Source organism: Varanus komodoensis, unplaced genomic scaffold (assembly GCF_004798865.1).
Source record: "Varanus komodoensis strain SLA01 unplaced genomic scaffold, ASM479886v1 scaffold4, whole genome shotgun sequence".
NCBI classification, from domain to species: domain Eukaryota; kingdom Metazoa; phylum Chordata; class Lepidosauria; order Squamata; family Varanidae; genus Varanus; species Varanus komodoensis.
The window spans coordinates 27,217,247-27,239,644 of NW_025335941.1; the positions used below are offsets into that span (position 1 = coordinate 27,217,247).

Consider the following 22,398-nt stretch of genomic DNA (forward strand, 5'->3'; position numbering starts at 1 on the left):
AAGGAAGGAAGGAAGGAAGGAAGGAAGATCCAAGCTATCACTTCATCACTATAATTAGTTAAATAATCAAATGATGAAATACACTTTCCATATCCCCAGAGAAAAGATGAACATAAAACTTGGTGTGATCAGAATTGCTAAAATTGCTTTTCTCATTGCTTTAGGGGGGGGTTCCCCTCTTGGTTTTTAATGTAGTGCATTTACCTTATAGTAGTGATGCATCTGAATTTCAAAATTTCTTTAAATGGCTAACACTGGTTCAGTTTCAGGGCAAACAAGGGCTGACAAGGCAGTTAGCTTTTACAGCACAATTCTAGCCAAAAACATTGATAAGAAAATTAAAATGACTGGTTTAGCACTTTGTTTAAGACATCTGAGATATATTATGTATGTGGCTTGTGCAAGACTGCTCAAGCCATTACTCTCATACAGTCAGATCATCTGACCTGGCCCGACTACTTGCTTTGCTTAACCTGCTAAGGGGTCTTGTGTCAACTGCAAGATCAGAAGATGGTAGGGGCAAGTCCTCTCCTGGTGGTTGTAGCTCATGTTCTTCCTCCCCATGCTTCTCTTCAACTTTTTCCTCCACTTTCTCTGTCAGCTCTTCCATCCTCGGTTCCAGTGCCTGTTCTTCCACTTCCTGTTCTGGCTCCTCTCCCACTTCCATTTTTTCTTCAATATGTTCATCCACGTGGGCATAGGATGGCAACTGCTCATCAAAAGCTCTAGAGAGGTCTTTCAGGTTTTCTATGCTGATCTTCTCCTCAAACTCGTTAAATGAGGGTGGGACAGGTGTAGTTTCTACTCCTACTTCTGTCAAAGGGAAGTAATGGAATGCTGGCTTCTCTTCTTCCAGCAGCTTGTAGCCTTTGACTTTTTGGATGGATGAAACAGCAATTGAATGAAGGGGCTTCTCTGGGGTCTCTGCAGGCTGTTGTTCTGATGATCTCTTGAAAGCACTCAGTATTTTTTTAAGGCCCAAGTGGCTGACTTCCACAAGGTTGAGAAAGAGTGATACTGATGCCACCGCCAACATAAACATGATGAAAACAGTCTTTTCAGTAGGCCTTGACACAAAACAATCCACAAGGTTGGGGCAGGGCCACCTGCCACAGCGGTAAAGAGGAAAAATTCGGAAACCATACAGGAAGTACTGGCCCACAATGAAGCCCACCTCAAAGAGGGTTTTGAAAAAGATGTGACAGATGTAGGTTCTGAGAAGCGTTCCCTCAAGACGGAACTTCTTGGTTGCCTTGGGTCTTGTCTCTTTGGAGGATATAGGGTTCTTCTTGTCTGCATCTTGGGGTGAGTTTTCTTCACCTGCTTCAGCTTGCTGAGCTTGCTCTGCCTCTTCCCGTTCTCTCCTTTTCTCTTCCATCCTTACATGGTGTACAGCATGGCCCAAATAAACCAGGGAGGGTGTGGAGACAAAGATGATCTGCAGGACCCACAGCCGGATGTGGGAGATGGGGAAAGCTTCATCATAGCAGACATTCTCGCAACCTGGCTGCTGGGTATTGCACACAAAGTCTGACTGCTCATCTCCCCATACAAATTCTGCAGCTGTCCCTAAGATCAGGATTCGGAAAATGAAGAGTACTGTTAGCCAGACTCTTCCAATGACAGTGGAGTGTTCATTTACCTCTTCTAAAATGTTTCCCAGGAAACTCCAGTCACCCATTTCTGGCTGTTTAAAAGAAATATAATGATTCAGTTACATAATAATAGAAAGGTTTAACTATATTCTTCACATGGCTCATTTACCATTGACTTTTCAAAACTTCCACATTTTCCCCCTCAGTCTACACAAATATGTTTTGTACAATTCCAGAGTTCATCACTGGAGATCTGGTCAATTATGGACTTCCATATTCCATGGAAGTCAATAGTATAAATTGCATTTACCTCAGTGATTCTGTGTTGTACTCTTTTTAATCCTGAGACAAATGCTGCAGGCAAATAGTATCCTCAAGGAAGCACCTGGTGTGAAGCTACGTAGTTTCCCAGTAGCTACTGAAAAATTCTGAAACTGCATCCAGAATTGTTCCCACTTAAGGGATTACTTCCACAACCATTACAACAGCTAAGTCCGTTGTTAACAGTTAAGACGACTACAGTGTGCCACAGGAGTGCCTCCAGGGCACATGCAAAGGGGAAAATCTGCTCCCTTGCAGCAGTGTTGGGAACCCTTTAAGGGGCCCGATGAGCTTCTGTCTGATTATAAGGATCCTATAAAGCTGTGTGAATCCTAACCATGTGTTGTTTAGAAGTTTGCTATTGCAACACTGCCTGAAACCACAGTGATTTGCCAGTATATATTTAAATATGTTTTTACACTTCATTGCACATGCAATTTGAAAAGCCAGGCAAGTTTTTATTTTATATACATTTATATGTATTCTCAATGTTTTCTCTGTACATTATCAATATGTCTTTAAACATATTGTTCAAACACATTCACATACACTCCTCTTTCAGCAATTCCCACCTTAAGCCATTCATTCACAATGCCAATTCAGCTGACAATTCATAATCAAATGACAGTAGAAACTAACCAATATTTCTTATTTTCCCCTATAATCTATCATAAAACAATCTGAAAGCAATTGACTGTCTGTTTTATATTGAGTAACCAATATATCCACACAGCACAAATCTTATGCCTGTAGTTCAGGAAAACAAAGAATCCATGGTTTGTATAGTTTACTGTAAATCTTCATTATGCAACTTTCTAAACTCAAAATGCACTCTGTACTAGGATCACAACATTCAGAAATATTTATTCTACCTCATCTTGAAGAGCCTCTGTTACGATGAGTGAGATAAAGTATTTTCTATAGGATGTTTTCAATAAATTTCTTGCCTGCTTGCTGAAAAAATCCTATGCTGGCAAGGCTGGCTCTAATATCTATGACTGATCCAGTATCTAGACATGCAAATCTGTCACTCCAGAAACAAAGCAGACTAAGCTTTCCAGTGCATTGTTCTTCAGAGTCTTTTGAGTGGCTAAGAATCTAAGGATGTCTCTGAAGAACCAGATGCTTTCTCCAAAGTCCACACTTCCTCCCTGCAATGGCCTTCACTGGGGATGGAGCTTCACTAGTCCTAATGAAAGTCAGTGAGATTTGTGAATAAATATAAATGAAAACTGCCCAACTTGCTTCTCCTAAATCAGGCAATGTAAAATCAGATAGCTTCCCCCTGACCAGATGTAGTACCGATACAGAGACAAACCCATTTGAAACAATGCTGTGGCTGTTGCTAGCAACATGGTCCAAATGTTGGATGCATGCTGGTAAAATGGCCATAGCACCAAGATTCTTATAGGTTTGTCTCTGAAGCAGCATACAGAAAGAAGGAGAGCTGGAAAAAGGGCATACAAAGCAGTTGACATATACCAATTTCTGTCATTTCAACCACCTAGGAGGAAAAGAAAATGTATATAAATCAATGCCATCAAGCAAGCAACTTGCCACAGTGAAAGGATCCGCTGAAGATAAGCACTTCCCTCGTCGCTTGGTGCTCCCCAACAAAAAAGTTAACTTTGGCTTCTCCCTGCTCTAAAAGTCCCAACCTTGTCGCACGACTGAGCAGATGTGACTGGATCAGCACTGATGGGTGGGCTTTAGTTGGCCTGCAGTATATAAGCTTCAAGCCAGACATCTTTAGAAAGTAAATGACATTTGGTGACACGGAGAACAATAGCAGGAAAAGACAAAAAAGTGGGAGATGCATAATGGGGGGAATAGTATATGTGTGCTGAATAGGAGCAAAGTGAACTAGCAATGGGCAGCAGGCAATGGTAATGTCATGCAGGCAAAGTTGCTATTTGGAGAGCCAAGTGTACATGAAAATGCCCAGCTTGTGTACTTATATATGCATGGAACCCTCTTATCTGTTCAACATTGTTACAGTGGATTAAGGCCCATAAAAATGACTCACCTATATTGTCCACTTGGGAAATGGTAGAGATCCTGAAAGACTGTACAGACCATAGCCTTACCAAACATTTCACCACACACCTTGGCACATGTCTGCACAGGATGTCTGATAAAAATCCTCTGTACCACTTGACAGGATAATATGGATTACTGCCCAAGGTAATTTGCTTGTCTTTATGGGCTTGGATGGTCTGCTCTACAGGATTCCCAGGCTGTTTATATCTGAAGCATCTAGACATTTCAGACATATTGAAGAATGACATCCATTTAATATTAATTTCCTTTCAACACCAGGCCAGTAAAGGTCAAGAAATGGCATTCTCATCACAAAGACTTTTACCTTCTCTCTTTTGTTGTGAAGGTTCTGTATTCTAGTTCCAATCTGCTGTGTCAGATCCTGTTCATATTTGAGTGGTTGCTACACATCCCCAAAGAACAGGATACATCATTGCCCTCCCCACCCAAAAGAAGATGGCCAAAGGTGACATGGGCTTGTTGCATATGCTAGTTTGTTTGTTTAAGTGCAAAATTAGACATACTACAATTTGAATAGAAATGCAATGATTCTCACCATAGTGACCAGCTGACCTGTGTCCCTGCTCAGGCAGAACTTCTAGTAATAAATGGACAGAGTTTGCTTTTCCTCTGCCCTCTCCCCAGCTTGCTGTTTTCTTATACGGAGAGTCTGCAGAGGAATGTATACCTTTTTGCAGACCTTCTGTACCCTCTGGATCTGAATTGCTCACAAAGCTTCCAGAGGGTTTAAGATGTAGGGCTTTTCTATGAGGACACTTCTCATGTGCTCACCATTCCCTACTCACAGTTGCTTATTGGTTCTTTAGACAAGGGTGTGACCTTCCAGTTTTGCTGCTGTGTCTAAAGAGCACTTCCAGCAAGATTTTTGAAGCAGAGAACATGTGAGAGGTAATTCTAAAAGCAATAGAAACCACTTTTTGGCTGGGGCTTTTGTGCTGTCCCGCCATAGCACAGTGCCTTTTAGAGGTTACATAGCAGAAACGCCAAAAGGAAATGCCCTTAATGTAGTGTTCAGATCTCAATTTTATGAAGAAATTAAAAATAGAGCAATTTAGCAGCCAAGTAGCAGCCATGTGTAGCAAAGTTTTTCAATTCAGTCTGCTTCAGAGGCGCCCCACTTCAATTTGAGGAAGTGCCAGTTCTTTCAAACAGAGGCACCCCCCCTCCCTGCCGCCCATCAGTTCATTTGAAAGCCTGCCAATGGCCCCACATGAGATGCTCATGTGGGGCAAGTAGCCAATGTGGAGCAGGCCCTAGACCATGGGTCCTCAAACTACGGCCCATGGGACAGATCTGGCCCGCCATGCCCATTCATCTGGCCCGCACACGTGCTTGCCATGTGGGCAGGAGGTGGTGGCTTGCTCACTCGGAGATGGTTTTAGACTCGCTGGGAGATCTCCGAGCAAGCGAGCCGCCGCCGCGCATGCTGAACACCACCTCGCGCACACCCAATGATGCCTCACTGGCCCGTGTGCCCAGGCCCCCCCTCCTCACTGGCCCACACGTGTAGCCGCCGCCTTTCAATTGGCCCTCTATTGAAAAAGTTTGAGGACCCCTGCCCTTGACACTCATTGGCTGGGTGCACATGATACGGCAAAGAACTCTGCACTGTTGCCATGGTGAATAGATCTTGCCCACACTTACTGGTAAGACGTTTACATGATTCCTTGGGCTGCATGGTTTCCACTCTCCCCACTCTGTCCTCCGAGGCTCACCACCGATACCGGAAGCTGCTGCAAGCAAAATCCCTGTCCTTTCCCTATTCTGGCCTCTGGACCACAGCAGCCTCTTCCTGAGGGTCTTCTATGGTCCTGGGTTCCCTTCTCCCCTCTCCTGAGTGTACCTGCATATCTGTGGCACCTCCCAGCTGCTCAGTCCCAACAGATATTTTTTAATAAAAATATTATTTTAATTAAATAAAATAAAAAGTTTTAAACTTAAATAAAAAGTTTTGCCACAATTCCCCCATTCTTCTTCCATGTATTTTCATGCTGTCTCCTTATTTCCAAAAGTAAGGAGATGATCACAGCACTCAGACAGTGAGAATATAGGAAGCAATGGCACATCTGTTGCTATGGAGTTGAGAGCAGCAGAGATTGAAGGTTAGAAGTAGTCACTTCCATGGCTACTCTTGCCAGGAGCTTTATGGCTTTTCCATACCAACAATGGTAAAACAGTGATCTGGGATCAAGACACCCAGAGAAGCCAGGGTGAAACTCTGAAACCTTAGAATAGACCATCAATTATCTCCATGGTTACAGAAAACTGATCCTACCATACAAGAACTCCAGAACTGCATCTGAGATTTCCTGCATATGAACAATAATTTACAAGCAATTTCTTGTTTTTTTTCTATGAATTTGTATGGTGGGCATGTCATGAGTGGAACCAGCTAGAGCCAGAGGTCAGACCATCTGACTCACTCGGTTTCAATGTATTTTGTGGCACTGATTCTATTGTATTTTTAAAATGCAAAATGCTTTACCATCATTATCTCATGTCTCCACACTGAGTGTTGGTTCACACTGGCAAACACCTTCAAATGTTTGGGTTTGTGGAAAACGCTAGTATAAGAACACAGTGGCACACATGCAGTCAGCAGCCACCTCTGCGAGAACAGTTCCTGGCAAAGTAGCTGTTGGCCGTGTATCTTTACAGCCAGTTCTTCATGCAAACACTTTTTTCTCCTAACATTGATTGTGTGGAGGAATCAGTGCTGCAGCGGCCTTTTAAGAAGTAGATGGCTCCTCAGGGAGGGTGGAAGAGCAGGTCCAGACCCAGAAGGCCTCTGCATGTTTACTGAGGTAACAGCTCTTCCTAAAACAAGTTCTAGTCAGCATAGGTCTGACCACCATCACACTCTCTGCTCATCAGACTCGCCTCTTTTTCACCCTTTGAGTAAACACAACTGCTTCATACTAGCAGTCAGAGAATCTTGAGCTGTGCTAGACAGAACAGGTGATGCCTGGATCTTTTTGTAGTGTAGAATTCATGTACATGTGAAGAATGCTATACAATGACAGCACTGCGCATGTGGATGCATGCACAATATGTTTGTCAGGTGGAAATCTGTTCCTTAGGAAGGGCACAGAACTGCTGGCCACCTTGAGTACATTTGCAGGACACAAATTCAGTGAGGCTGCATCCTTGTGTATCTGTACGCCTTCCATCTGCAATGCAGTTAAACCAAATTAAATCCAGCACAGCAACTTATCACAGTCAAATGATTTCCTGCCATTTTTCCGAGGCTCTCTGTCAGTTACTTCAATGCCTATGTGACCATTACAAGCTGAGCAGCAAGCTGAGAGCAGACAGGCAAGCTGAGTGCAGAGCTGTCCCAAAGTATGTTGCTGCCTGAGGCAGAACAGCAAATGATGTTGCTGCCCTTCCCCAAGCCAAGATTCATAATACCCAAAGCCATTTATGTTAGTACTTGAGCCAAGGAAAAAATCCCACAAGTGCCTCGCCCTGTGCTTTGCAGTTTAAATATAACCACCCCCACCCCCAATTATTTGCTCTCGCATGACTCCAAATTCTGCAGCCTTGGGTAGTCCGTTCTTCCCAATGGTAAAGCCAGATTTTTGATAATGTCTTAGTTCACACGACATGATAACCCATGGTGGTTTTTAATGCAGTGATGACTTGTCATGTTGTCTGAATCCAGCCAGAGTGGTTCAAAAGCCACATTGCTGCTTCAGGCAACATGGCAGGCCACCCCTGCACTAAACCACCATGGCTTATTGTGCTAAGAGGACCCAGTCACTGGCTGAGTTCAGATGTGTACAGGACGGGGGAAGCCACAGTGATGTCTTTTTTCCACCATGCTATTGCACAATGTATGATTCCCCCAATTATCCTTTCCATGATTACCTTCCCTAATTATCCTCCTGTGTTACCCCAACTCAGTAAGCTGCATGGCAGGAGGTCAGTTTGACATGTTCCCAGATCCCTACAACAGGCCATAGGTTCTGAGGTGGGTTTGAGGCCACCCCACTGCACACCTTGAGGGGTTCAGCCACCACGGGAAACCATGTGCCACAAGGGTAATTAGAGCATGTGACAACTTTGGGAGCTTTTTAGCCTCTAAAAAGGGAAAGTAACAGAAAACATTGATAGAATTGATAACATGGATGATACGCTCCAAGAATACAAGAACCTGGGTCATCACATGAAGCCAATGGGTGAGAAGTTCAAGATAGATAAAATGAAGTACTTTTCACAAAACAGCTAGTTAAATGGAATTTTCAATCACAGAATGTAGTGATAGGTTCCAATTTGGGACTGGACAGATTTGTAAAGAGTAAGGCTACCTATAGATTATCAGAGGATACATGCTACTCAGTACGTGTTGCTGGGTATTCTGCATATATTCTGCTTCTAGGCGCCCCAGAAGTATTTCCTGGTTACTGAGAGAATACAATGGTAAATTAGAGAAGCTTGCAAATGGATCTATCTAGGCTCTTCTTATGTTTTTACACACCTCCTTTCCCTTACTATGACACAGAAAACTCAGGCTTCCTGTATCATCCATCTTTTTCTTGCAACCCATTGCCTAGAAAGGCAGACAGGGGAACGTATGGCGGCTTTTTGTTTTACTAACACAATAGAAAAGGGCAAGCCTGGAGCATTTGACTGAACAGAGCCATTCATGCATGATGATATGGTATTCTGTCAGATAGAAAGAGCATAACCCCAGATAGCCAGACTGGACAGCCCTGTAACAAAGTTATCATCTTTTGATCTGCTAATCGGTGTTCATGTTTCCTGCTAATATGCTCGATATAGCAAATGTGTAGGCTATCCATAAAGTACTAAGACTAGCCAACAAGGCATCCCCTACAAGAAAATCTGTTATACATTACTTTAAATCTTGTTTGTTTGTTTTTCTTGGTATCTTGAGTTTCCATCAACTTTAACAAAGACAATGCAATAATGATAATGTACACAAAATGTTATCATCTCTGACTTGTGCTTAGCGGTTTAAATTCCATGAAGCTAGGAAATTCTATAGAAGATCATTGAACAGATAGGTGTAGAGAATAGGGATTGCAGGGAGACAGTGAGATCATACAGTGGGCATGAATAAGTCCCCCTATGTTCAGTGAGGTTTTCTCTCTAGTAAATGTTACAGGCTCACTGTACATGAAAGTAGAAAACCTGTAGCTGAGAGCCAGTTCTTTCAAATGAATATGTGAAATTCAGCTCTAGCTGCACACACCTCTTCAGTATTGCGTCTTTGTCCTTTTTGCCCCATTATGGTTAAAAAATCACAGTGTTGTGTGAACACTAGATGTTGTAACCAGCAATATTCCCCAATAGGATCTAGGTTTTACAGCCAGCAACACTGTAGTTAATAGCTTGTTGCTTCCCTTCCATGTTGCCCAATGAGCCCCAGTCCGAATAACAGGTCAAAAAGAGGTTACACTGGTTAGCATAACATCAGTTCTGGGTAAATTGGTTGAAAGTGTAGTTAAAAACAGAATCAGTAAGCATATAGAAGGACAACCCCTGCTGGAAAAAAGGGGTAACATGGTAAAGGTAACGCTGTTACCAGAGTTTTTTGAGTGTAAATAAACACGTGGATAGGAGTAATTGAGTAGACATTGTTTACTTGAACTTCCAAAAGGTTTTTGACAAAGCCCCTCACCAAAGATACATAAGCACACTTAGCAATAACGGAATTAGAGGGGAAGGCACTCTTATGAATCAGTAACTGGTTAAGGAATGGAAAACGGACAGTGGGGGGGGATGCTGATTTTTCCCACCAGGTTCCAAGGGATCCATAGCAAGGTTCCATAGCAGGGTTCCATATGGTTCTGTATTAGGACCAATGATTCATAAATGATATGGAATTAAGCATGAGCATTGAACCAGCCAAATTTGCTGATGACACCGGATTATTTGCTGCTGCTGCTGCCGCTGCCATGTGCAGTCAAGTTATCTCCCATTTATGGCAATCCTATAAATGAAAGCCCTCCAAAATATCCTGTCTATGACAACTGCATTCAGCTCTCCTGAATTCAAGTCTGTGGCTTCCTTTACGGATTTAATCCATCTCATATGTGGTCTTCCCTTTCATCTTCTGCCTTCTACTTTCCCTAAAATAATTGTCTTCTCCAGAGGGTCTTGCCTTCTCATGATGGGTCTGCAGTATGACAGCCTCAGTTTTGTCATTTTGCTTCTAGAGAAAGCTCTTGATTGATTTGACCTAGGACCCACTTGTTTGTGTTTCTGTCAAACAAGGTTATTCATGAAGCTCTCCTCCAGCACCCTGTTTCAAATGCATCATTCTTCACTTTCCAGCTTTCAGTACATTGTGACTGGGGATACAATGGTTTGGATGATCTTGACCTTGATCTCTGGTCAAACATCCTTTGATCTTGATCTTCCCTGGTTCCTTCATTGCTGCCCTTTCAAGTCTCAGTCTTGGGGACTCTAATTTCTTAGTCTCCCTTTGAAATGATCACTGAATAAAAGTAAATCAATTTTTTTTCACAGGTTTGATGCCTCCATTATTAACAGTGCAGTTCTCTTATTCTTCTGTGGATGTGATTTTTGTTTTCTTAATATTGAGCTGTGACCCTGCTTTTTTGCTCTCTTCTTTCACTTTTATCAGAAGTTGTTTCAAGTAATTGCTGTTTTCCATCAGTAGTATGTTATCATTTGCATCTCTTAAATAAGTGATTTTTTTCTGCCAATTTTCACTCCTTCCTTTGATATATTCCAGCTTTCCTTAAGATATGTTCTGTGTACAGAATGAATGAATGAGGAAAAAATACATCCTTGGCTGATACCTTTGCCTTTGGGAAACCATTCCATTCCTCTATATTCTGTCCGAATTGTAGCTTATTGTCCATGATACAGGTTACACAACAGAACATTCAAGTGTAGAGGTGCACCCATTTCTTTCAGGACCACCCACAGCTTCAGCTTTGCTATCATCTATAAAGCATGGACTGATCTTTTCCTGGAAGTCTTTGGTGCACTCCAGTAGCCAAAATAATTTTGCAATATGATCTCAAGTGCCTCTTCCTTTTCAGAATCCAGCTTGGACATTTGGCATTTCTCACTCCATACAGGGTAGTATCCTTTGTTGCAACATTTTGGGCATTACTTTGCTTGTGTGGGAGATTAATGCAATGGTCCTATGGCCGCTGCACTCCTTTGCATCTCCTTTCTTGGGGATTGGAATAGAACATAGAAACAGAGTAAGTCAGAAGGGGTCTCCCGGGCCATCTAGTCTGACCCCTGGCTCCAGCCAGCTCCACCCATGACATGCCTACCAATGCATTTCTGTATTTGTTGACATATTTTTATTAAGGTTTGGACTGATTCATTTTCTGCAGCTTGGAATAGTTCTGTCGGTGTACGATCTACTCTAGCTATTGTATTCTATGCAAGAGTTTTCAGGACAGATTTCACTTCGCTTTCTAATATCGCAGAGAGACCGTTCTGCCTAACAGATTGTGCTGCCTACTGGGCAAAGCTAAGTTATTCTATGTTCTACTTCCTAACTTTCACTCTGGGGCCTTAACATAATAATACTTTATAGAAAGGTTTGACTGAATCCTTGACACTCATGTTTATGGTACAGAGCTGGAAAAATAACAACAATGTACAAAGTTTTAAAATTCCTAAAGGGTAAGTCACTCCAATAAAAAGTATTTATTTATTGTATATACTATATAACAAAACATATCTTTTGGATTCTAGCCAAAAGTGAAGAGATTGATTTTTAGGTACTTTCAGAGCAAATTGCATGTACTGTAAATCACTGTCCTGTGGCCTCCCCATATTGCTGGGGGTGGTCGGCATAGGGCTTTTCAGAGTCCCAGCACTGATCCTACCACATGCCCCATGCAGGGGGTTTGGAAAAAAATGTGCCGGCCGCCTCCTCTGATATCACAACTATCCTCAGAGGGAGAAAAGGAAGTGTGCTAGGCTGAAGAGGAGAGGAAGCTGGACTGAGGACTTCCGCAGATTCCCATCAGAGTTCCAGCTGCCTTTCCTTTCCCACCAAAAGGACTATCTAGATCAAAATCGGGACATGAGGTGTGCAACAGCAGAGGTTGCTGCCAACACATCTCATCTGGACATAGGATGCCCTTAAGCTCTAAGTTCAAGGTTTGCGTGCATCAAGGGTGGAGGCAGCAGGGTTGCGCCCTGAAAGATCTGGTGGGGAAGGAATCCTATGGCAGTCCGACTTGATTACTCTGATGTCAGGTGAGGTGGACTAAGGAAGAAGAGAACTTAAGAAGAAATCGGTCTGAAAAGAGGCAGCTGGCCACAAGCAGAAAGAGGAGTTTGGGAACTTGAGAATTATCTACCAAATGGGAAGTGAGAAATCCAAGAGAGATTTGTTCAAGCTAGGGGGTGTGGAAAGACTGAGAGACAAGAGAGAAGGAATCACATATTGCTCTGAAATAATGGGTTTCATGACTGGGTGCAGGCTCTGCCATAACTGTTTACCACAAGAGGGTGCTCTGTTCTCACATTAGTAATCTTTGCTTAGGGTATAGGGATTTTAGGACATACCCTAAACATTGTTTGTAGCCTCCATTCATCTCATCTTAAGTGCTTGTTTTTTACCACGCACCTTTTTTGCTTATCACCTTCTTACTATGGAACAATGCGGTCCAGGAAATCTTCCATTTGTAATCCTACCAAGTTGCTCCATCTTTTTCTTTCTGCAGAATCTCTGTTAAGAAGGAAAATATTGATTATATAAACAGCACGTTTTGATTGGTACCACTGGACATCCTTCCTCTGGAAGCACTCCTAGTTTAGGTGGCTCCTAAAAAAATCTTATTTATTCAGAAGTGTGTCCCAAGAACTTATACAGGATTTAGGGTTTCTTTGCCAGCCCCCACCATCACCCATACAGAAGCAAATGTACTCAGTTAATTCAATTACTTTCTCCCTCCTCCCTAGAGATTATCTGTGTTTAATGAAACTCATTTTTTTAATGAAATGAATGATAAACATCCTTGAGGAGGAATTTCCAATTTCAAAGTATAAACTCCTCACAGAAAGTATGGATACACTTTTCTGCTCCAGAATTCGAGTGATTACAGAAGTACATTCATGTGAGCTGTTAAGGGTGTGATCTGGAGCCACAGAAGCAGTCGGCGTGAGCTTAAGTGGACCTTCAGGGGATGGTGGAGGACAGGAAGGCCTGGAGGAATGTTGTCCATGGGCTTGCGATGGGTCAGACACGACTTTGCGACTAACAACAGCAATTTGTGTCTGCTAGATGCTTCCTAGACTACTATGATTCCCAGCTCTGTCTTTGGAAATGTGTTCTGAGGTTGGAGCTTCAGCTTCAGTTCCAACCTCGGAGCACCTTCCCCGCATCCTCAAAGCCAATGTGGTTCTTTCTGTGTAGAGGGGGCATTCCAGGAGTCAGGAACGGGGAAGCAAGTCATTGCCAGGATACCGTCCCTCCTCCATGTAAGCAGTGGTAAAAGACAGGCAGCCAAAACTAGCCATCTATACCTTTTGCAGGCTATCCTTTCCATGCTTCTGCCATGCTTGATTGGATGCCTTTAACCCTATAAGTACCTCAAAGGTTGTCCCAAAAAGGAAGGTCAAGATCTCTTCTGGCTGATGCCAGAGTGTAGGACATGGAATAATCAATTCAAGTTGCAACAACCCAGATTCTGGGTTGACATCAGGAAAAGCTTCCTCACTGTCAGCGTAATAAGACAGTGGAACCAGTGGCCTAGAGAGGTGGTGGGCTCCCCCACACTAGAGACATTCAAAAAGAAACTGGACAGCCAAATGAGTGGAATGGTGTCCAGCAGGGGGCTGAACTTGATGGCCTTAATGGCCCCTTCCAACTCTACTATTCTATGAATCCTCCAACTTCAGAGAGGTACAGGCAGTCAAATTAAACAATGTCCTAAATCTGCTTAGCTCTCTAAGAAGTACAACTTTGATGAAAGAAGTTTTCTGTGGCCAAAACTTGCATAGAAAAACAGAGCAACCCAAACATGTTTCACGAAATTAAGCAGCAACACGTGCCTTTTGAAGATGCTTATTCACTTTGGCTGCTGCAAAGACTTTTGCCTGCTGCACAGCCGAGGGTGAATCAGTATTTTTGTTCTGACTTGCCTCTGTCAGCCACAGAGACTATCAATGATTCAAAAGCATTCAGCAGATTTGGTTTTCCTTGCACTTGAAAAAGAAAGGACAGCTAACATCAATTTTAATAAATGTTTACATTTTCTAGGAGGAAAACTGCTGCAGCTATTAAAGTATGGTTTTAAATGCTTTCCATTTTTTATGTCTAAAATGGTGTATTGTGAACCTACCATTCAGAAAGTGTTCCCTTTAAGCATCTTACAAGTTTACAAAAAGAAGTCCATTGTGCAGTAAATATTTTATCAAGTTAGTGTGCACGCAGAGGCTTAAGTGTTTCCCATGCCCAGAGTGAGTGCAGTGATCGCAATCTCTTCCATGCCTTGTGCCTTGTATTTTATCTAGATGGCTGTTTGGGCTGTCAAGATTAAGCACTGGGGAAGTGAAGGGAAGGAAGCTGGAGCACCGATAGGGATCAGCATAAACCTTTGGCCCAGGCCTCCCTCTTTCCTGCCCCAGACAGCCCTCTTTCCACCTCTCTGAGGCACAGTTGCCTCCTTGGAGAGGCGGCCAGCAGGAATGTGCCCAGCCCTGAGCAGTGGACCGCCAAGGCTGCCGCAGCTTTGTCCTTAGAGAGTAGAGTAACCAAAGGAGGCTGGCACTGCTCCCTTCCCTGGGTTAGCACTCTCTGCCTGTGGGGAGTAGGGAGTCCTCAGAGGCTGGCTGCTTTCCCAGCCCAGAATATAACTTTGCAGGTCAGCAATACTCTCTGTGCCACCCCAAAAGCTCCCAAAGCCTTCCCACATGAGGGCTGTGCAAGTGAACACCAGCTGCCATGGCTAGAACCTGGTGCTTGACGGCCCTCCTGGTCCTGGCAATGCCCCTCTTGGCTTCTGCCACACCACTCTGGCCTGCAGTCAGGCCAGCAGACCCCTGTGAGGACTCTCCCCCAGGGAGGTGGGTGCTCCGGTGGTTTGGCAGCAGAGCACAGAGCATCGAAGCATCTCTCTGAAGTATGTATAGCTTGAATACATATGATACGTCTTGAACCCAACGACTGAGTTTGCACAACATGGTAGTTGTGGGGGAGGGACTTTGTGTGCCATGTGAACTTCATCTGCTTCCTAGTGGATGGTTTATAAACCACCCTAAATAGCCATGACTAGTTGTAATGTCTAGGAAGCCCATGATGGCTTGGCACATTACCTGAACCCAGACTCTAAGCCACAGGCACACCACAAACTGGAAGAGTCCCTTGGCTAGAGTGGGAAAGCAGGGTTGCCACTCTGGCCAAGGCACTCTGGCTGTCCCATGCCACCTTCTCCTCAAGTCCCACTTGGGCCTTGAGAGGGAGGAGGCATGTGGTGGAGGAAGATCCTGAGAGGAGAATGCGTGAAGATCTCGGGCAGGGCTTGGGGGATGGTTCTGCTTGCCAGCACCACATACCACCTGGCAGAGAGAATTGCCCTCTCCCCTGCACTAGCCTGTGGGGAGCCTGCAGGCGTTGCAGGAGACAGGGGCATGGGGAGGGCTGCTTGAGGAAGGAAGCTCAGTGCCAGGCAGCTCAGGACTCCCCCTCAATCGGCTCAGCCAGTAGGCAGATGAACAGCAGCCAAGTGCAACAACAGGAACAGGCTTCCCTCCATCTCTCTAGCAAGAGGTGGGGAGGACGAGCCATCCTTGTGCCCTTCTCGCCATTGTCAGCCACACCTGGGAGAGTGGCAGGGGCACAGCATGGGGTGCTTCACACCTGACTTGGAAGCTGAGTGCAAGGCAGCCCTTTCTGCCACTCAGACGCAGATGATCAATGGAAGGGGACATGAGAAGGACAGGCAGACCCTTTCCTTCCCCTCCCCTTTCCAGGGAGCAGTCCCACTCTCCCGGCAGGAATGCAGGGCAGGGAAGGGATGACAGCTACCAAGAGTACCTGCTGTCAGTAGCTATAATCTCCTGCTCCCCTCACTGTCCCTGTGGTGACTCATGGAATATGGGTGAGAGGACCAATGGAGAAAGAAGGGAGGTGGTTCCTTAGAACCCCTGCTGTGCCTAATCATTAGCTGAGCACAGGTGGGGCCTCCAGGTAAATTTAAGCCTGGGCTGAAAGTATCATATGAATTCATCCAACACCTGGGAATGCAGAGCTCAGATCCTTATGGTTCATAATCTTTAAAAAATTCACTTGGATTTCCCAGGGTTCTCCTAAGGAAATACTCAGTACCAAGTTGGACATTTTGATTTAAGAGAATCAGTGCTATATATGCATGTATTTATATGGCAATTATTTACCTGCTTGCAACATGTATAATCCACCTCTCTGCTAATACTGGTTCCCAAGGTGGCTTACAACAGGTCATTAAAAACATTTTCTGTTGCTACAGAATTCTTGCCCTCTCTGGAGCTCGAGGCAGCAAATGATCATTCAAGTAAGACAGCAGGTTTAGACACTATAATAATCCACACTCAAAGTCACTGTGAGTTGTCATTTACACATGGACTGTTGTTGAAATATGAGCAAGTGTATTGTCTGAATCCATCTGAGATAGCAAACCATGGTGAACAACCCACAGGTCACAACCCAACGATAGTCCATGGGTTCTTTTCATGGGCTATTCATAATTAACAAGCCACTGCTTGTTAGCACCTCTGGGTTCAGAACATATCAACAACCACCCACTGTTCAATGCATTCCAGACTCAACACTTGACTGTGGATGGCATGTTGTCTGAACCCAGTCAGTGTCAGTGCTGTAGTTCAGTGGCAGAACACTTTGTCTTGTATGCGAAAGGACCCAGGTTCTTTCTCCAGCACTTTCAGTTAGGACTGGAAGAGACTCTTGCCTGGGATCCTAGACAGCTGCCACCAGCCAATACAGGGAAACATGAGTTAGTATGATTTAGATGACCCAAAGGTCTAATTTGGTTGAAGCAATGCTTGTAGGACTGGTGCGTATGAGAGAGCAATAGACCTCATCAACTGACTGAATAACATCACGATAAAACTATCTAAATTTCTACCAGCATTGGGGGGGAAGAGAAAATGTATCACTTACCAACCAAACCCAAAGGCAGCAAGGCACAGGTTAAGGATAGCAGAACTGTCACAAAATATGTAGAATTCATAGATCTGATTCATATAGCAAAGGACCAAGTCAGACAACTGAGGGGACATAACAGCAGTGCTCCTTCTGTAAAAATCACATGCCACAGAACCATAGAACACTCAGTGCACAGTTCTGTAGACCCAAAGGGGGATTTGGGCTTATGCTTCCCAACCAGCAGCCTCTACACATGCCAAATGAAAAAACAATTTTAAAAGTGGAACTTAACCTAGTTTACATCCCAAATGATGAGTGTATCAAATGATATGATACGCAACATATTGCTTTGGGGAAGTCTTAAGTAAAGCTCAGTGGAAAAGTGCATGATTTGCATGAAGGAAATCCCATGTTAAAATCTCTGCCATTACAAGTTAAAAATATCTCAAGCACCAGGTGATGAGAAAGACTTCTGTGTGAGACCCTGGAAAGCCACTGGGCTACATAAACCAATGGCCTGATACAGAAGACATTTCATGGGTTCAGAGCCTCCAAAATTTAAAGTAGTCTACCAGCAGAGGAGCCCAAGAGAACCAGGCATCTGTAATAGAAAGGTGATGCCTTCACACATTTCCTCAAGATCTCACAACTGTAATGTATCCTATTTTTCTATCTGTTACTAAAGCTTAAATGTTGTGAAAAATACTGTGTTGGAGATGCATAGTGCTAAAAGCTGGGGATGGAGGGGTGAACACATTTTTAATTGCATGTTCAGTTAAACTTGAATTTCATTTTTCTGTCATTTCCATTCTAGTGACATTTTAATGCACTCAGATAGCAGATAAATAAGATAATATGTAGTGGGTTAAGCATATATTGGTTCTACTGAATTCGAATTATCACAAGGAACAGGCTATGGCAGCAGTAGACAGCACGGTGAACTCCAGATGCTTTGGACTTCAACTCCCACAATTCCCATGTTGTTTCTCAATACCATTGTAAACTGCCCAGAGAGCTTTGGCTATGGGACAGTATACAGATGATGATGATGATGATGATGATGATGATGATGATGATGATGATGATGATATACTTTACAAGAGCATAGCAGGGCTTTCATACATAGGGTTGCCATACGTTGAACACAACTTGATGGCACATAACAACAATTGGTGGTGGTGATGGCCTAGCTAGTAAGGCCAGTTCAGGGAATTCTCATCTAAAACAACTGGAGGGCACTGGGATGCCTAATTCTAGGTAAAGGTATTTTTCTCTTCTTCTGTGGTCTTCTTCTCTTCTGCTTTTTCGTCTTTCTCCTCTGCCTTATGATGACATGAGCCTCCTACCAAAGCCAGAACTCCACAAATCACATTCCAGCTTGGCTCCTGAGAAAAGAATGCCTGTTTTGTAATGACCTGGCACTCTCTGCTTTCCTGGTTCTGACAGGAACAAGTACATACGTTACAGTGAACCTTATGTTGAAAGTGACTTTCAATTTTTCACCATCCTCATGTTTGTTCCCAGAAACTGGCTGACTCCCCTCCCAGGAGGACATCCGTAGGGACAATTCCTGTTTCCCTGCCCTTCCAGTCACTTGCCTTCCTGAGCCTGATATGATTGTTTCTTTGGGCACAGTGCAAAATATGCCAGCAAAGAACGGAAACCTCTCATACTTCAGCAATTTATTCAGAAGAAAAGGTCCTTAGATTTGGAAGCAATTGAGCCTGAACTTCTCTCTTCCTGACATGGGATCCAGACTATTCACAGGCAATTAATCTCCCAGAACAACTAGTCAGACATTCTCTGAATCATGAAACAAGGTATTTTCATGAGAATATCACTAGCTGCGTGTGCAAGCAAGCCTGCCCTTGGCTGCCTGTCTTGCCCATACTTGGAGAAGTCTGCCACACTGACAACAACCCTGTTTGCTGGGAAACTGATGGTCTTTTGACATACTGAATTTCATAACAGCAGTGTGATTGAGCTAGGCATGCATGCCCAAACACTGGCCAGGATTGGATAACTCCAGTTGGTCTTGAAAGTTGGCCAACTCAGCCTCATACTAGGCCCAGTTAACAGTGACTCAGAGGTCAGTTCACATTAATTCTGAGAAGTGATGACCATGCCTTCCTCAGCCTGATGCCCTTGCTGCTCATTGGACTACAGCACCCATCATCGCCATTCAGCATGGCCAGGAATAAATGTTCCCTACCAGAGAAGAAGAACTGCTGAACATCTTCCTTCCACCCTCATAAAACAACCCTTCTTATGATTCCCCAAGTGCCACTCCAGCTGGCTCTGATGAAGGGAACTCTAGCTCAGTGGCAGAGCACATACTCTGAATGCAGAGCTTATGCAGTGTAAGCCAGCATTGCCCAAGGTGGCATGCTCCAGGCATGTGGAAATTCAGCTCCCATCATCCCCAGCTAGCATGCTGGCCTGGGAGTTGAGGTTCAACATAACTGGTGGGCACCAGTTGGAGAAGGATGCTCCGCAGTTGTTGGGTTGGTTGGTTTGTTCTGAGGTAGGAAGAAGTTGCATTACATTGTAAGAAGCCTCTCTTCTTTTCAGGTCCTCTTTCCACATGTGTAAAATACATGAAATCAGACTGTGGCACATGAACAGGTCACAGTTGTAGGAGCAGCATCAGCCCTGACCGAGAGGCCAAAAGCTCTGGGGCTTGTTGCTGAGGATGGCTGACTGCGGGCTCCAAGCCTTGGCTGTGTTGCATAGTTAAGAAATGGTTCCAATGATTCCTCAAACTGCGCCTGTTCCGAGAGGAGTCTTCGTCACAGCGCCATGCTTCCTGTCCGCTATGGGGAAGAGGCACAGCCTTCCAAGCCACAGCACGCCAGATAGGATGGAAGAAAGGGAGGCCACTGTCAGACCATTCCAGACTAGAGAGAAACAACTGGCCTGTTCATGCTGAACCAGTTCATGCTGAAAATAACTAACCCCAAGCAATGTGCATAAAATATTGATTTGCTCTCAGAATCCTTGAGCTTCTTCTGCCAGAGGCAAAGTGACACGAATGCCTTGCTGACTTATTGTTTTTGAACAAGCCAGGCAGCATATGGATGTTAGAAAGCAAGCAAGCAAGCAAGCAAGCACAATGTGGTCTTTTAAAAATGAATGCTTGCTGGACTATGTAGTGTTAGCATGATGGACAAGCTTTGGTGCTCTTCTGCATGCCTTTCTGCTGCATTGGTATCAAGCTCCAGATAAGGCTTATCCTCACGTCCTCAAAAGGGTGCTGAATACTTTGTCCATGCCATCAGGATAGACAGAAGGTATGTGGAAAGTCTCACAGAGGTGTTGCTATGTGGAAAGACTCCCTGAGCCACTAATCCCCTAAGATCAACACCTTGCAGTTCATTCTTCTTATCATAAAAACCCTCATTCCAATTCCCAAAGCACCCATCACTTCTCAGGTGGTGGACTAAAGAGGATAGAAGCGTGCTATACATAACTCATATTGCTTCTTAGAGAAAATTGTACTTGCTTTCTTTCCCAGGGCTCCATCCCAGAGAGCTCTTTTCAATCCAGGATTTATTCTTTCTTTTTAAAAAAATGTTTTTCAGCTGTTATCCTTCTCTGTCATGGCTAGAATGCTATATACAGTTCCCTGGAAGTAAACCCCAGTAACATAGTACCGTTAAGTTACCTTATCTTAACATTATTAAAATGGCATAAGAGAACATGAGAAAAGAGTTAATAAGAGTTGAAGTCAATCAAAGGTGCTCCTGCCTGTTGCCACCACCTCCATGAACATCCAGGGAAAGCAGAAAAGATTCAGGGATATGCCCGTGGTACATTCCTGCTCCTCTCAGTTTTCCTTAATTCCAACTATTAAATGCTTGTTGGAAAGGGGAAAAATGTAAAATATGCTCAGGACCTCTTGCAAACTTCAATGAAAAGTGAATTGGAACAGCTATTGAGAGGGCATCTCCATGTGCTCCTGATGTTCAGAAAAGAAGACCACTTCACACATGACACAAGCAGCAAATTGAAGGGAAGTACTTCTCTGTACTTTACAGAGAACTGTTCTGTGCCAGAAGAATTGTCCAGTCCAACTCCTGTTTAAAGATAAAGAACCCTAAGAAGAGAGAGCAGCCAAGGCCTTGAAGTTGCCGGACAACAGTTCGCAGCTGGGCAACAGACTGAGCAGGTACAGGGTCTGTCCTACAGGCTTGTAGCCCTAGAGTAACCTTGGCTTACCAAATAAATAAGCTTGTAAAAATAACTGAAGCAAAATAAGAACATCAGGAAAAAGAAAAACTTGAAATATTGTATCAGAACAAACAGGTAAAAACATAGGAGTAGTACTTGAACCAGCCTAAGCAGTATTTAAAATACTGTATGTTGTGTTTCCCAAATATGAGATAGATTGATGATTCCATAATAGAAGCCACAGACTCAAGAGCTGAGCAGGGTTGTGAAGTTACATGACATTTTGGAGGGCATTCATTCATAGGGTCGCTCTAAGTCAGAGATAACTTGATGACACATAATCGGAAACATTTTGTATTTCCAACATGTACAAAATATGGATGGAGCAATAAACAGACTACTTACGGCCATTAAATGTAAATTATTTCTTGAACTTGAAAAGGGTGAATTTTCCTTTCAGTCTCCGGAGGCCCACCATTCTGAAGGGATATGAATACTGCCATTATGCCACTCCCTGAAATGACCTAAGAAACAAAACCAGCTGTTGAAACAGCAGCCAGCTGCAAGGAATACAGGCTGCCATGGGGGAGAAGGGTGGGAAATGGACACATTTGTCCCAGATTCTGGCAACATGCACATATGCGGTACCTGGAAAGAAAAATGTCAATCACCTCAGGGTTCCAGAAAGCAAAGGGCTTTTATCCCTTACCATCAAGAACCAGAAAACCAGAGAATATCAAGAGCCTGGCAGAAAGAATCACAGCTGTGATGTGTAAGGACCCATTGTGTCTCTGGTGGCTGCACTGTGTGAAAGCAGCAGGCCTAGCCGCACGCTGGATCCGAGTTACAACATTGTGGGGGCAACTGGCATGAAATAATTGGAAATCCTCTCAGAGGGCTGCTGCTTACAGGCCACCGTTCAGTTTTCCTATCAGGTCAAGTGCCCTGTATGTCCCCTTTAGATATTTCACAAGAGTTTTCCATCACACCCAAGCCAAATTGTTTCTTGCATCATCATGGTGGCCAGGTGTCCTACTGTACAGAGGTAAATCCTCTGTTTGAAAGGGTTCTCTATTTGATGGCTTGTCCAGGCCAAATTTTAGTTATTGATTTATTAGATTTACTGTATATCCCACC

The 22,398-nt window shown here is 43.9% G+C and overlaps 1 protein-coding gene across 1 annotated transcript; it reads right to left on the minus strand.

Annotated features, from left to right (window-relative positions):
• Nucleotides 1-379: 379 nt before the first annotated feature.
• On the minus strand, nt 380-1,681 carry GJA8 (gap junction protein alpha 8). The gene has a single exon (XM_044442168.1). The coding sequence runs from the start codon at nt 1,679-1,681 to the stop codon at nt 425-427; it is 1,257 nt and encodes a 418-aa protein (XP_044298103.1). The 3' UTR covers nt 380-424.
• Between the last annotated feature and the right edge of the window lie 20,717 nt (nt 1,682-22,398).